At 37.1% G+C, this 16,485-nt stretch overlaps 1 protein-coding gene across 3 annotated transcripts in view; it reads right to left on the reverse strand.

The window, feature by feature from the left end:
• Positions 1 to 16,485, reverse strand: part of BBX (BBX, HMG-box containing) — a 275,885-nt gene that overhangs the window by 57,548 nt on the left and 201,852 nt on the right. For all 3 annotated transcript variants that reach the window (XM_021710057.1, XM_021710056.1, XM_021710055.1), the window contains 2 exons: positions 5,970 to 6,050; positions 2,413 to 2,487 (listed from right to left, as the gene is read on the reverse strand). In XM_021710057.1, coding sequence (XP_021565732.1) covers positions 2,413 to 2,487; positions 5,970 to 6,050 — 156 coding nt within the window. The remainder of the gene's footprint in view (positions 1 to 2,412; positions 2,488 to 5,969; positions 6,051 to 16,485) is intronic.

Genomic DNA, 16,485 nt, shown 5'->3' on the forward strand with positions numbered 1-16,485 from the left:
AGATCAAAAGATGTTAGAGATTGAATCACAGAGTTCTCTTTGGTCAGAGGAGGAAAGTGATACGAAAGGTTATATATCCTTAGAGAACCATGCACTTCTCTTGTATACACACATATAACATTTACAATTTTTAAAAAGTATGCAATAATTTGTTCAATTTGCTTGAAGATTAGGGCTATACTTAACTGGGGGGACTGCATTTGATTCTAGAGCAAAACAGAAATTACATATTTTTTACATTATTCATTTTATATTGGTTTTCCATCATATGTGCCTTACTATATTTTCATACCTTAAAACAACTCCTAATAAGTTTTCAAATTAACATTTTTTTTAAAAGCTTTCTGAAATCCTACATATACTTCATGGTTAAAAAAAAAAAAGAGCCTTCAGGAGACAAGTGCTGTCGAGCAGTGGGGTGACACAGACATAGACTCTCTCCTAAGTAAATTCTTTTCTTACATAGAAAAAAAGTACAATTATGAGGCAAAGACTAAATCCTCTCATGCTGTGAGGAGTTCGTGTTGTGAGCAACAAGGACAAATTAGTTTATGAGAGGCACAGGATCTCCTCGTCTAGAATCGCAGGATCATGGCTGTTACACTATCAAACTGGTCCCTCAGAGCTGCCCTGGGGCTTCAGGAGTTCCTAATGAGCCTGATGCTGGCATCGCTTAAATAACATTAAATCATGCTCTGAGTGATGACAACTGTTAGAAATGCTCCAGCCAAGATATTCCATACTGGCATTTTAAATTAAGCTGAACACCCTTGGTAGTTGATACATATGTAAATATGAGGTGTGTCAGACCTGAGCCACTACCTTTCTAATATTCATGCCACAAAGTATAGAATTTAATCAAACTGAATCTATGGCAAATAAATTATTTTTGACAAATGTTTCTGGGGCAAGCCCCTGGGGTCCCCCCTCCTGCTCTGGGAGCTTTTCTGTCCTCTTAATAAATCCTGCTTTCCAAAAACAAAAAACAAAAAAAAAACAATGGCTCTGAAAAGTTGGATGAGACTGGCTCACATATCACCATTAAAAACAAATTTAGTCACCATGTAAAAATTCTTCTTTTAACTTTGGAGAGAATAATTAGCATCAAGTAAGTAGGTATCAACAACTGGAGGAAAGCAAGGAAGTATTTCTAAAGGAAGTATTAGTAAAGGAAGTATTACCCTAGACAGTGAAAATGACAGCTTGTTTGCTTACCATAATGAAAAATTACAATAAAATCTTCATTTGCTTAGATTCATTAAGCAAATTATCCTTTACAAAATATCAATATATATTTTTGTTATCAGTTTTATACACTGACCCTCAGCAGCTAAAGCAAATACTATGGCAGAGAAACCTAACAAGTAAGCAACCCAAGTAATGGTGTAAAGTCGTGGTGGTTGACACAAGGTGTCCCAAAAGGAAGCAGCATTTTTTTTAACATAAGAACTGAAAGTAATTTTTTACCATTTTCAAAGTAAGATGCTAGGTTTTCTCCTGCCAAAAGGATATCACTTTCCATTTCATCTATGCAGCACTCTTTATTCAAATGAATCAAAGTGATTCAATACATCAATATTAAATAGCACAGTCCGTCTTGTCATTTTCTCTCAACCCTATAAAAAACTGCTTAGTTTATGATATGCAATTTTTGTTGGAATTAATAAAGAGGGAAAAGAGGAAAGACCTAAAGCAGACAGCATCTTATTTTCAGAAACTATATACATTTTATTATTTTTCATATAGCGCTCACTAGAAATGAGCATATGGTGAAGCCAAGGCTTTTGTGACACAGTCAAGAATATCAGATTTGCCTCCTCAGCATACTAACCAAGAAAGTACTCGATGGTGCTGTATCTCTGGCTGACAAGCCAAAGAAATCTGAAATCCTGCAAGAGGTGACCTGATCTAAGCCTGGGATTAAACACTAATAAAAATATTGGCTGAAGCTACATCACATCGGAAACTAATTTAACCTGATTTAACAGGTCGTATTCACCACTGCATTTGCTGTGAGAGAGTTATTCATAAATTACAGCATCCAATTTCACTATTGGAAAATTTTAATAAATTGGAATCCTCTGGTCTTTGTGTTGACAGCAGTTTTTCCAAACTTTTAAAATACATTAAAAACAAGATAAAATGAAAATAAGTTACTGGTAATTGCCTATTCTGACTGAAATCTTGAATGAATGCTTATAAGATGAGAATACAATCTGAAGCTGATTTGACTATGATTACACCAAAGGCACCAAAAAAAGCAATAAATAGTCTGGTGTGTATATTATGTTACAATATAACATAATGTCTAATAATGTTTAAAGTTCACAGTACATTATTACACTCCATTTCAGTATTTCTGCATGCAACAAGTTTTCTGAGCCCAATAAGCATTTTAAAAGAAGGCTATACCTCTGCAAACTGAAACAGGGCCGATGCTTGACATTGTTTTGTAGGAGTATCAGGGTGGGATGTACTTGAAGATATCTGTAAGGAAGCAAACAATTTTTAATGCACAAGGACATTTTCCCATATCAGACCATTAGATTCTGCCATATATTTCCACTGTAGACACTGATAAAGATTAAAAAATGAGTCATCACCCTCAGTCCCTTTTAGAAAAACAGTATAAATGATAAAGGAAGACAAAAGCCATGTTTCTAAAAACAGATGACTGGGAAGAACAAAAAGACTGAGTTTGGCTCATTTGCCATGTCCCTTGTAATGGTATCAGGTATGTATCAAACAGTAGTTAAGGAGACCTGTTGAAATGAATTTCCTTATTTTAATACATTAAAAAAATGTATTAAAATAAAAAAAATGTATTAAAAGCCTGGAGGCTGCAAGTAAAACCAGTCACACTCTCCCTAACCTATTACTCCCCCAAAGCTGTTCTCTACTTAGAGCTATGAAATAGTGTGAGAGAAGCATATGGAAATGAGTCAGGGCTGGGACTGAATCTTAGCTCTGCTACTTATTGGCAACATGACCTTGGGCAGCTCAGGTAAACTTTCTGAGACTTACTCTTCCCAACCGTAAATTGATGATGATGACGATGATGATAATCCCCATTTTATAGGATTATGGTGGGAAAAAAATAAGCCATAAAATACATTACCTGGCATGGCATCAGAACTCAATAAATTGTTCACTAAATAGAGACCCGCCTGGGCAACCTGGTGAGACCTCATCTTTACAGTAAATCAAAAAAATTAGCCGGGTGTGGTAGCGCACGCCTGTAGTTCCAGCTACTTGGAAGGCTGAGGCGGAAGGATCGCCGGAGCCCCAGCAGGTCAAGCCTGCGGTGGCCGGGAGCGGCCACTGCAGTCCAGTCTGGGCGACAGAGTGAGACTCCAACTCAAAAAAACAAAACAAAACACACTTCCTTCTCTTTAGCACCTGCATCCTCCCACCCAACACAAACGTACACTTCAGTGTCTGATAGTGGACATAAGATTCTACCATACCACACTTGATGCAATTGTAGACCTTTTGTTTCCACCTAGAAATATGGCAGCCTCATTCAAACTTTGCTCAGAGGACCACGTGAAAATACTTTACAAGGACGTTTAGGGAGGAAATTCAGTTATCAATTTGACTCTAAAGTAAACAAAGCTTTTATCCAGCTACAAAACAGGATAAGAGTCACAAGTGCAGAAAGCCTTGGTGTTATAACTTCAGTTCATTCCCAGTCCCACAAAAATCTTTTTCTTCAAGTAACTGTGTTTACCAGCTCCATCAAAGCACACTTATTAAGCAATTAATGCACCTTAGTCAAAATTCTTCAATCACAAAAATTGCTTTTTCATTTTAATTGAATCAAACAGATAAGAAAAACAATAAGGTCATGTAGCGATACAGGATCAAGGTGATATTTAGGAATGAGAATGAATTTATAGAGAAACTGATTGACTTATTGATTTTATTCACTGCTGAAACCATTAGGAAAATTTTCATCTAATTGGATCTTTTGAGTCAGATAAGCATTTTTAGAATAAATGTCAGTAAGAAGAAAAATAATCAACCAGATCCAATTTAACAAACCAGATATAAATAATCTATCATGAATGGATAAGATTTAACCCAGTGTTTTGAAGACATTCAAGGATTAAAGCATAGAACTTTTCTTGGTCAAACCATGAACATTGTCATTTCAAGTGACTACCATGTACAAGTGTGACACAGTGCAAAGATAAATCACAGAAAATCAGACATGAGACATTACTTTCCATTCCTGAAAACCCTCTATAAAAGTTAGAGGAAATAAACAATTTATGTAAGGGGAGATGCTTAACCTACAATATATTTCTTCAAGAATTAAGTCAGGTAGTGAACAAAATAGAACTAATGTTACAATCCACCCAGTTTTTTGGAAACCATTTCACAAGTTCTAAACAAATGGATTTTTAAAATAAATTAATATTAGATAAAGGACATTTTCAATTAATGACAGAAATAGGAGCTCCTGCAGAAATATTAGATTAGGGACCTTTTGTATAAAAGAAATAAATAGATAAGGGATCTCTTTGAAATCTTAAGTATGCTTAAGAAGTCACAAAAATGTATGTATGCTAACACCCCCAAAATTTCAGATGAAACTTTAGAGATTTAATTAGATCTTTTGGGGCTCAAGGATCGTTCATTAAGCATCTTTGCTTTCAATGTTGGGACCAATCTTATTTAACATGTCTATAACTGCTGTCAAAGAGGGAATGCAGACTGAATACTACATTGAATTCTGGAGGAAACAATACACAAAACAATTGGAATTCATGGCAGATCTCACATAGAGGCAGAAAGAACACTGACAGATAAGAAGTATCATTTGAGCAAATATATTTTATAACATTCTGGTGATATCAGCAAGGCATTTAGGCATATTATAAACAAGTCTTAAAGGAATTACTAAAGCTGTCTGTGTGAAGAATAGTTTTGCCAATGAAATATTCAGAACCACCAGGAAGGATACTAGATGGATAAAAAAAGAATCTGAGGAATATGCTCCTCATATACAAAACTGTAACACAATGGGAAATGCCAGAGAGGAAGACAGTGGTAGGGAAGATCTAGTGAAGACAATCAAATTATCAAGAGAAGACAAGGTAGCTCAAAGTTTTGGGGGGGGAACCAGTGAGGGTTCTAGTGAGTTCTAGAATAAATGAAGACACCATGAGAATTAGTCTTAACCTTTAGACTTGGTATCAGTGTCAAGAGACATAATGAGCTGAACAGATCTGACAAAAGATAAAACTCTGAAAACTGCTAAAGTTTCAAGAAGGAAGTATACTTTAAAAAAGACTACATAGATGAGTTGTATAACCAATAACCATGAGTTAAAATAAAGCAGTATGTAATAAATGACTAAGTTCTAACAGTAATTCAATTATATTCTTAACATTACTATCCATGAATACATATTAGTAATGGGGCATAGGTATAATAATATTTTGTATGACTTAACAATAAGCTTCTATAAACACATACATGTAGTTACTCATTAATTAAGAACTTTGGTATTCCAAAATATCTTTTCCAAAATTTGATTCTATTTTCCCATTTATGGCTATCTAAGTTGAAGTTGTTTTGTTTTGTTTTGAGTCAGAGTTTCACTCTATTGCCCAGACTGAAATGCGTGGCATGCTCAGAACCACTGCAGCCTTGACCTGCTGGGCTCTGGTGATCCTTCCGCTTCAGAATTCCAAGTAGCTAGAACTACAAGTGTGCCCCACCATGCCCAGCTAATTTTTTTTTTTTTAATTGTCGAAATGAGGTCTCACCATATTGCCCAGGCTGGTCTTGAATCTGTGGGCTTAGGCAATCCTCCCACTTCTGCCTCCCAAAGTGCTGGGATTATAGGCCACGCCCAGCTAGAGGTGAGTTTTTCATTGTTTTTAGTTACTGTCATCAGCCCAAACTTAAGCTCATGTTATAATTTCCTCATTAATTTAGTATAAATTGTGGTATATTACCTCGGCAAACTGAAACAATGGTGACTTTTGACGCAATTCAGGGGATTCTGAAACATCAGGCCTGCATGTGCCAGAGGATATCTGAAACAAAAAAAGATGGCATGAGGCATCACAGGAAGTTTCTGGAAGATAACAGAAGACAAATGCCACCTATAATGTTCCTATCTTGAGAAAAAACAGTTTTATCTCTCCCAGTTTGAGGCAATATTGTTACAAAAAAGAATTGTGCGAATTTTATACAAGTGACCATTCAAATGCTAAATAATGCCATAAATAGGAGGAAAGGGACAGTATAAGGCAGTTTAGAAAGGTCAACATTCATCTGAGAGAAATTCCCGCAAAGTCGCCCATTTAATCTTCTTTCTGCCATCAAATCCAAAGACTATCTACTTCTTTCCTGTTCTGCATTTCCTCAGTATTTCTCATCACTTAACTATATGAAAACATATATGAGATCTGGTACTATAAGCCTTCTAGGAAAACAAAACTAGAGTCAAATTCTTGGTTTCCAGGGTTTTCATGTTTCTATACACTAGCCCCAACCTTAGAAAGGTAGTATTTACCTAAGACAAATATCTTTTGTTATACAGTCTTGTCTTTTCTTTTTTTTTGAGTTGGAGACCCACACTGTTGCCCAGGTTGGAAGATAGTGGCACACTCACGGCCACCCCAGGGTTGACCTGCTGGGCTCAGGCGATCCTTCCGCCTCAGCCTTCCAAGAAGCTAGAACTACAGGTGCGCATTACCATGCCTGGCTAATTTTTTGATTTATTATAGAAATGAGGTCTCGTCAAAGTGCCCAGGTTGTTCTTGAACCCGTGGGTTCAGGCAAACCCCTCACCTTGGCCTCCCAAAGTGCTAGGATTATAGGCTTGAGCCACCGCGCCGGTCACATTATTTTCTTTTACACTATTACGCTGGGTAAACATGTAATGCTCTACACTATGTCTTCATTTGCTTTCTTCATTATTGACAATAGTTATGAAAACATAGCTATAAAAAATGCAATGAATCAAGTACTCTTCTCAGGTTATACACTTCTTCTTTTATCTCGATGCTAGAATTGACCCATTTCTGCATCAGGGAGGTATAATCACTTCAGTGGTCAACTGTAATTCAAAAGTCACAGGAGACTCAGAATGTTAGGAAAGAAGGATTTCATTATTTCTCTGATCTGACTCCCTCTTTACAGATGAAGAAACTTAGGCCCTGGGAGGTAAATGACACATCCCCTCCCCAGCACTCAATAATCTCATTAGCTGTATTTAACACTTATCACCAAAAGACATAAATATTTATTTATTATACATCTTCTCCCAGGGGCTTTGTTTAGTGTGTTATCCTCAACACTGTCTGGACAGAATTCAACAAGTTTTGGTTGAATGAACTAATGAAAGTTGACCACAAGTCTTCTAATTCTCACATCAGTGTTTCTTCCCTCCACTTTCCTGAATGATGAAATTAAGGAGTCAAAGGAAAAAGTTATCTTTCACTTTAAAGGAAAAACAGAAGTTACAACAAATACTGTTTATTAACTTGTTTTCTGACTACAAAATAGTCAAGTTCATTATTAAAAAATCTGAAAAGAAAACCAAATACAGAAAAAAAATCATATAAAATGTTACCATTCAAAGATAAGCGTTATTAATACTCTGTATATAGTCTTAAATACAGTTGTGTATTTAAATACTCTTTTTTAAAAAAGGATATTCTTCTACAGTTATAGAATGCTCTTTTTAAAAAAACTTAATACCACATTAATTTTTCTGCATCATTAAGTCTTTTCCAGTATAATTTTAATCACAGTATGTGATTATATTAGATGGGTAAATCCTATGGAAACAGCTGCCAGTCAACCCAGGCTATGCTCCTAAAAACAGTTTCTCATCAACCCTCTTATTAGACATTGGGGATGTGTTTCTTTAACAGTGTCACAGGCCACTGGGCAGGAGCAAGCATTTGAAATTTTAATTGTCACCTTTGGATTTTAAAGAGTAATGGCCACCTACTCCCAGTGATAAGCACCACAGAGAAGGTGCAGAAGCTTTAATTAATTTGCCTCCTGTGGTTTGGCTGCAAAGCCTAACTCCCTTATTGTCTCTTGACTATTTGACATGCTGTGCCAAATGTCCTACACCAAGGAGAAACAAAATGCATGAGAAAGAAGGCCAACAAATCCTGAAATTAGTAGCCACAAAGGATTGGGAATTCCTTTATTAGAAAAAAACTCATGAACAAAATCTATCTTTATAATTTTGAAATAATTTTAAAAACTAACACGTCCCTGGTTTATCAAGAAATCTTACGTGTTTTGCTCCTAGATAATTTGGTAAATAATCAATATGACTTAAAATCAAGCTTAAAACTAAATGAAAATTATAAAATGTTTTCATAAAACTTTAATAGGTGTGTACATGACATAAATCTGTAAGAGATATTTGGAATGAAATACATTATCATATAGGTTAGCCATACTGTATAAAGCCTATATGGTATTCTTATTTCAGGTCTCATGATGCATGAGAAATAACTACAGTTTATGAGGATGTAAGTTACCCTATGGCTTAGAGTTCACATTAACTAAGTAAGAAGAAAATTCAACTTTCTTTTACGTGTCATATATAGATTATCTGGCCATAGCAAAATATTAAGTCATGAAATTTTAAAGTTGATACTCTTTGTAAATCTTTAGGATAGATGGTCTTGAATAAAACATTCTATTTGAGTAAGTAATTATCAAGGTATCTATAATCCTACACATGTTATGTCAATTGTTCTACACAATCAGAGAAGTCTATGCATGTGTTTGTTTGTGCTCACCATGCATCTCGAAGTAGAGGCACAATGAGTATCTGTTGACTAATTTGACTCTCTTCATGTGTGTGAATAGGAAGAATCTTAGTGACCTGGCCAGGAAAGACCACAAAGGCTGTCCAATGACTAGAATAGCAATAATAGAATTAACTAAGGTTATGTGTTTTACTCTAGTAGACTATGTTTTCTCTCAAAATCTAAATTCTCTGACTTTAAAGCACTGTGGATTTCACATGTGTCTTCAGTGTGGTATAATGGAAAACGTCACAAAATTAGGAGCCATAAGAATTGGTTATTACTAAGCTATGTAGTTACCTGACTCGGTTACCTGACTCTCTAGTCCACAGAAGAATAGAAGCAGCAAATCAGAAGGGGCTAAGAGTGGGGACAAGAAAAAGGAAGATGGTTGGGAAAGAAAGAAACAATGCCAGCAGCAGGCTAAGACAGAGGGAGAAGACAGAAAAACAGGACAAATACATTTCATAAAGCATTACAGTTTAAAACAAATGAAACAGGGCAAATGGCCCCAAGATTTCTTCTGAAAGTACCAGCTCGATGCAATAAAGAATATTTCCAACTATACTTCTAAGTTATTAAGATAAGGATAATTATAAAATATATTCCCTTTTTTTTTGAGTCAGAGTCTCACTCTGTCGCACAGGCTGGAGTGCAGTGGCATGATCAAGGCTCCCCACAACCTCAACTTCCTGGACTTAGGTAATCGTTCCACCTCAGCCTCCTGAGTAGCTGGGACTACAAGTGCACATCACCATGCCTGGCCATTTTTTAAAGGATTAGTTTTTGTAGGTTTAATGTTTTTTTTGTCTCGCTATGCTGCCCCGGCTAGTCTCAAACTCCTGGTTCTCAAGTGTCTTCCTACCTTGATCTCCCAAAGTGCTGGCATTACAGGTATGAGCCATCATGCCCAGCATAAAATATATTCTTTATTAAGAAGGCAGAAATTCATGTAGTATGTTAAACATATTTTTATCTAAAATCTCAAAATGTAAAAATGGTTCAATGACATGGCAAGTGCATACATGTAGAATTCATTCTTGAGTGCTTGATAAAAAAAGGCATCCAATAAAAAGTGTATATTTGTGCATACACTGAAATACATACACATCTGATAAAGAAATATGGAATTCCATCCATATGAAAGGAAGAGGAAATTTCCACAAAAGGTTCTTATTTGACTAATGTTAGTCAGAAGGCCTTGCAAAGTGTTTAAAATAGTGTGCTGTGCTATATAGCCTTCCTATTTGCATTTAGGATACTTTACATTACTTTTATTTGGTGGGACACACTTTTTTTTTTTTGAGATGTGGTCTCCTTACATTGCTTAAGCTGGTCATGAACTCCTGGGCTCAAGTGATTCTCCCACCTCAGCCTTCAAGTAGCTGAGATTACAGGCTGACCACTGGTCCCAGCCTATTAGGCATACTTTTTATGGGTAAATATCAATTCCTTAACTTCCATTCCTATGCTAGAGTTAGTTTACTTTCTAAGTATAACAGAATATAAACAAATATATTTGTTCATTAATTAAGAGTTAAGACAAGAAACTAAATAAGCAATTGTTAAATAAAGAGAAAATACCTAAGAAGTTGTTTCCAGAAACAGTCTCTGAAATAATTTATAAAGCCACTAGGTGTTGCTATATGCCCAAAAAAGAAAATAGCTAAAAGGATTTTTGTTAACCACATATTCAACTACTCTTAAATTCAATCCTCCCTTTGATTTAGCTAAAGGGGAATGATTAGTATAATTAAGAATTATGATGCAGTGGTATTTTTTTCCACAGGAGCAATTCAGATGGTAAAAACTGCAGACATAGAAAAGTGATCCAGCCTCCTGATATGAAACAAGACCAGCTACACTTACTGTGTTTGGAAAGTGAGGTATTATCAAGGGCCCATTACTACTTTGCAAGGCGCCAAACCACAGCCACACACTGCTGGCACTGTGATGAACACGCGCTCAACAAACAGGTGCATGCACTGGTTGTATCTGAGCCACACATTTCTAGCCTTGCTAATTCAAACATTTTTTGATTACTTACTTATTCAACAAATATTCAGAAGGCACCTACTACAAGCCAGGCACAGAAACTGGAAGACTTTGTCTTTCCACAAAGACTTTCAGGAAGTTTACATTCTACTTGCATCTTGTCTGTGCTAGGGAATAAAATGATAACTAAAGGAACGTGCTCAACCCTTAAGTTGCTTGCAACCCACGTGCAGGGAATTTCTACATGTATAAGAATGTAAGTGCATAATGGTGGAATACCATGAGGTCTACTGAGAAGCAGCCTTCATTCTGTGTGGGAACAGTTGGAAAGAAGGAAGGTAACATTTGAGAAATACTTTGAAGGAAAACGGGAAGTTCTCTCAAAAAAAAAGCGTGGAAATGACAGGGTAACAGTATAGAGGTAACTACCCTGTACATTTGAGAAACAGTGACTTTCCCAGTGTGATTGAAAAATAATATGCATGAGAATGTGATGGAGATGAATCAGACTGAGAAAAATTTGAATTCTACATGAAGAAGTTTGAGTATAAGACAGGAGGCAATGGGTGGCCAGCCAAGGTTGTTAGTGAAATAAGAGTGTGTAGTTAGAGAATTCTGTCAGTGGTGGCCAGGGTGATTGTGCCTGGGGAGTTACTAAAGGCAGGTCAATTAGAAGGTTAAGAAATAAGCCAGAAGGTTAAGCCAGAAGGTCAAATAAGCCAGAAGGTCAATAAGCCAGAAGGTCAATTAGAAGGTTAAGAATAAGCCAGCTGAGATGTGGGACCGCAACTGAATCAGAGTGGTAACTGCCAGGCCTGAGTAATTGTCTGGAAAGATGCCAGAGATGAAGAAGAGCGCTCACAAACATAATGCCTGTGTTTCCAAGGTAGGTTAAAGCCCTCACAGAATGAGGGAGGCTTGGGCAGAGGCAGGGATGTCTTTTATGAGGGTAGAGGTTTCCATGTGAGAGTTAAAGGAGAACACAAGTATGAAAGCACTGCACTTGGCCACCTATAACCAGTACTGTACTATATTTGGGAAGAGTCCCGGGCTACCCTGGGGAGCACAACCAAACAGCATTGTGCACGGAATTGAGTGCTCCTCAAACGAGAATAAGTGACAAGTTATCTGACTAAAAGGAAGAATAAGAACCTGTTTTTACTCAGGGCGTTAGGGCTACCAGAGTATTGATTTTCCTCCACGAGTAGTTTTCCTTTCATTATAATTCATGTGACAGAACACTAGCATGAGAGTCCGGAACAGAGTCCAGGCCAGTTATAAAAATAACTGCAAGCCGGGCTCGGTGGCTCAGCCTGTAATCCTGCGCCTTTGGGAGGCTGAGGTGAGTGAATTGCCTGAGCCCGCGGGTTTGAGACCCGCCTGGGCAGCGAGACCTCATCTCTACAATAAATCAAAAAATCAGCCAGGCATGGTAGTGCATGCCTGTAATTCCAGCTACTTGGAAGGCTGAGGCGGAAGGATCGCTGGAGCCCAGCAGGTCGAGGCTGCGGTGTCCGGGAGCGGCCACTGCACTCCAGTCTGGGCGACTGAGTGAGACTCCAACTCAAAAAATAAATAAATAAATAACTGCAGTAGCAACTGAGACAATTCACAGCATCTTTCTTCCTCAGTTTCCCCATTTGATAAAGAAGGTGACAGTGCTATTCTGCCTGCTTGCCTTCTTCACAGGACACTGTGAGGACAAAATACAACAGGGTATATAAATGTGCTCTCAACAACAACTGCAATAATTATAATAATCCCCCTTCTGGTGAAGGATGCCTCTTTTATCTTCCTCTTCTTCATCCTCCTCTTTCAGTCCCAGCTCTCTTGCTGTCTACCTTCCAAACTTCTCTTCCCTTCATCTCTGAGAGACCAAGGAACACATGCAAGTTCATCAATGCAGACTGTGAACTCATGGAAGGTCCATGACTGTCAATTAAGTTGGGTAAAAGGACGTGATTCTCTGATCTTTGTGCCCCTCTGCTGACAGATGGAAGAGGCCAGGCTCATTGGGGGATGTTCCAACCAAAATGAGCAGTTAAATAGTGACATAAAGGGGAACCCATCCAGGAAGACAGAAAGCTCAGAGAGCCCATGTCCTTTGCAATGTAGAATTTAAATAAAGCACAGTTCCTCATAAGATATGCTTAAAAGCTATAAAACTATGAGAAGGGAATAAAAGCTTTAATGAGGACAAGGGTAGGAATTGCCCAGGCAGGTTGGAATTCAATGGAAATAGTCAAGTATAATAGCCTAAGAGAGGCACATATCTAATAAACTCAAATGTACCAGTGGGTAGGAAAATACGTTTCCACATTTCACTGGTGACAGAAATCATAATAACGGTGAAAACTTTCAGTTTTATCTAAATCTATATTTGTTTTAAATTTAAAACTCAGTATTTAGCATATGGATATAATCATTCCTTTATTTAACAAATATTGGTATAACCAACTTTTCTCTATATCCTATCTTGCCTTTCTCATCATTTAATGAAAAATAATGTGGGTTTAAATGCTAGTATTATAACGTCATTCTATGACCGTGGAGAAGCTATTTACCTCTCTGACCTGGTCTTCCCATTTATACAATGGGGAAAATAATAAACCAACCTCACAGGGCTCTTGGGAGGATGAAATAAGATAACCACTGTAACGTGTTAGCACAGTGCCTGGCACAGGAAGCACTCACGAAATGCCCCTGCTCTGGTTGTTATTAGCTTCTGTAAAAGACAGCACAGGACACCACAGGAGAGGTGGCCAGAGCTGAGGTAGGGTGAGAGAAGCTGAATCACCAAGACCTCCGTGTGTTACACAAAGACTGAAGCTAGTCCTCTTGGGTTTGAATCCCAGTTCTGCCACTTTGTAAGTGCACTATCATGGGCAGTCCTTTACCCTTCTCTGCCTGGTTCCTCGCCTGATGGTGTAATATTTACTTATAAAGTAAATAAGACAACTTATAGAATTGTTACAAGGACAAATAATTACTCATATAATGTGTCTTGAATGGAGGCAGTGTTCAATAGATGTTAGTTGCTCTAAAAAGAACTACTCTGCAGGCAAGTGGGGAGCCCTGCAGAGTTTAAATCTTGTCATCGTTCCTGATCCCAAGTCGCTTAACGTCTTCTAGAGACAACTCCTACACATAATACAATGATAAAAATGTTTTACATATAAGACCTTTAATGTAGAGTTTATAATAAAATATAAAAAGAACATGATCAAGTGCTGTAAGGTACGAAACTAACAGTAAGAACTGTTAGGTACTTGGGAGAGGGGGAATCTAATTTGGCTCAAAAAATCATGAAGGGCTTTTCTTGGAAAGGGTGAAAGACTGGTAGTACAAACTTACTAGTCAGCATATATTTATTACAGGGTTCAGTTTCTTTAATCCAAAAAACCGGAAATTCAAGTTCTCCCAAATCCAAAACTTTCTTAGTATTAACATGATGCTCAAAACACATGCTCATTGGAGAATTTCAGATTTCACATTTTTGGATTTGAGATGCTCAACTGGTAAGCAGAATGCAATATTCCAAAATTTAAAACCATTCAAATTTTGAATTACTTCTTGTCCCAAGCATTTTGGATAAGAAGTATAGAGTCTATATTTTCAAACTTCAATCACACAGAAATTTGGATACACAAACTATTGAAATTTTTAATAGGCAGTTTATGGTCAACAAATGAAAGTCAATGTGATTCCCCTTGAAGTCAGAAATAGCATGTGAAGAATCTGCTATCTACAAAACCTTGAACCGTAAGACAGTATCAGCTCTGTGAGGGTAGATACTCCTGTCTGGTTTGTGCCTAGAAGGCATATGTGCTTGTCATATAACTAAATTTAAGAAAAGATGGCACACAGTTCGACACTGTTCAGTTCTTAGAGAACAGGACCTTCCTATCTGCTCCCTAACAGAGGTGAGCCATCAGCTGCTAGCATCATCTCCACTAACTTTGAAGCTAACTCACTACTCTGCTGACTTCCTATACTGATATCTCCCAGAGGCTAAAAATTTGTCTCTTCCTTGAGCACATGGTGACAAAGAAGAAATTACAACTGTAATTTCTCACAATTTTTCAATGGCCAAGGAACTGTGTGTGTGTACACTCAAACATGTTGCTGGGAAAGCATATTACAGCCTGTGGGGGAGTGACGTCTGATATAATTTAAGCTTTTATGTTGAATATGAAATGCCTAGAATAACTTATGGTAATAATATTATATACCTACAAGGATTCTCTGCAGGCAAGTAAAAGTGCCCTGCAGATTTTATTTAACCAATCTTCATATTAGTCTTAAAATTTAGAGGCAAGCAGGCATTATTAGGAATTCCATTTCACAGAATAGGAGGCAAAGCAAAAAGTGCCTTGATCAGTACTTCACTGTCATACTTGTTGGTTCCAACTAAGGAAACAGGCATTTGAAAATGTCAGACCCCAAGTCTAAAGTACTTCCCATATATATGAAAGTTTAGCTTCAAAAAGTCACTCACCTAAATAGATTGACACTTGCAAAGCTTTCTATCTGCTATGATTATTCTGCCTAACTTATCTTCAACATTCCTGCAATGGTCCCTTCTTCTGTTCTAGCCATGATGATTATCTATTGCTCACTTAGGTTCAATACCGAATGGTATCCTTTCCAAGATCAATCCAAATTGTTCTTTACATTATATACTGAATAACTGTCCCTTCTACATCCTCTTAATTGTATCATTGTCTGATGCTATTTTGTAAATTTAATTTAGCCTTTACATTTTTATTAAAGTAAAAACAAATACAACAGGAGATTTTTAGTCCTGGAGATTACTTCTAGCAATTTTAGATCAAATACTTGCACTTAATTTACTGTGTTTTCATTTTTAGATAACTCCCTGATATGAAACATAAGGGCTTAAGTCTCTCACTGCCTTCCCTTTAATTTTTCCCAAAGTTTGAGGTGAACATTACTACTTTTATTTGTTCTCTATTTTTGTTTCTGATTCTTTAAAGTTAAAAAAAAAAAAAGTACATATACACCTAAACTTCTGGGCCTTCTCTTGAATGAAAAGGCTCTCACCTCCTCTGCATCTCCCTGCTAGCCTAATTTTGTCTGACACTTCTATTTTATCGACTAAATAACTATATTTGATTTATGATTTAAAGAATTTGCTCATATTAACTGGAAACACTCTTTTCCATTTCCTTCATTATTATGGCATTACTTCCTAAAGAGACATCTATGCTTATATTTTAGAAGGTCTCAGCACAGACACGCTTAGTCTGCCAACTTGAGCCAGGAGTCATCCCTTTAAGTTCTTCTTGCTCAATATATCGATTTTGCTTCCTCAATAAATTCTGTAACAACAAACATCTTAAAAAATTTGTCCCAAATAGTGTATCCATTTAAATGTGTTCTGGATATAAAAAAATATGGCTGATTATGTGACAAATAGAAGAACCAAACAAACTATAACAAAATTCATCCCTTTTATGTACCAGAGTCACAAACTTACCACAAAAAGACTGTAGAGCCAGCCAGGCTCGGTGGCTCAGCCTGTAATCCCACGCCTTTGGGAGGCTGAGGTGAGTGGATTGCCTGAGCCCGTGGGTTCGAGACCCGCCTGGGCAGCAAGACCTCATCTCTACAATAAATCAAAAAATCAGCCAGGCGTGGCAGTGCATGTCTGTAATTCCAGCTACTTGGA

Source organism: Carlito syrichta, unplaced genomic scaffold, assembly GCF_000164805.1.
Source record: "Carlito syrichta isolate Samal-C Ts95f unplaced genomic scaffold, Tarsius_syrichta-2.0.1 Scaffold287976, whole genome shotgun sequence".
In the NCBI taxonomy this organism is placed as follows: Eukaryota; Metazoa; Chordata; class Mammalia; order Primates; family Tarsiidae; genus Carlito; species Carlito syrichta.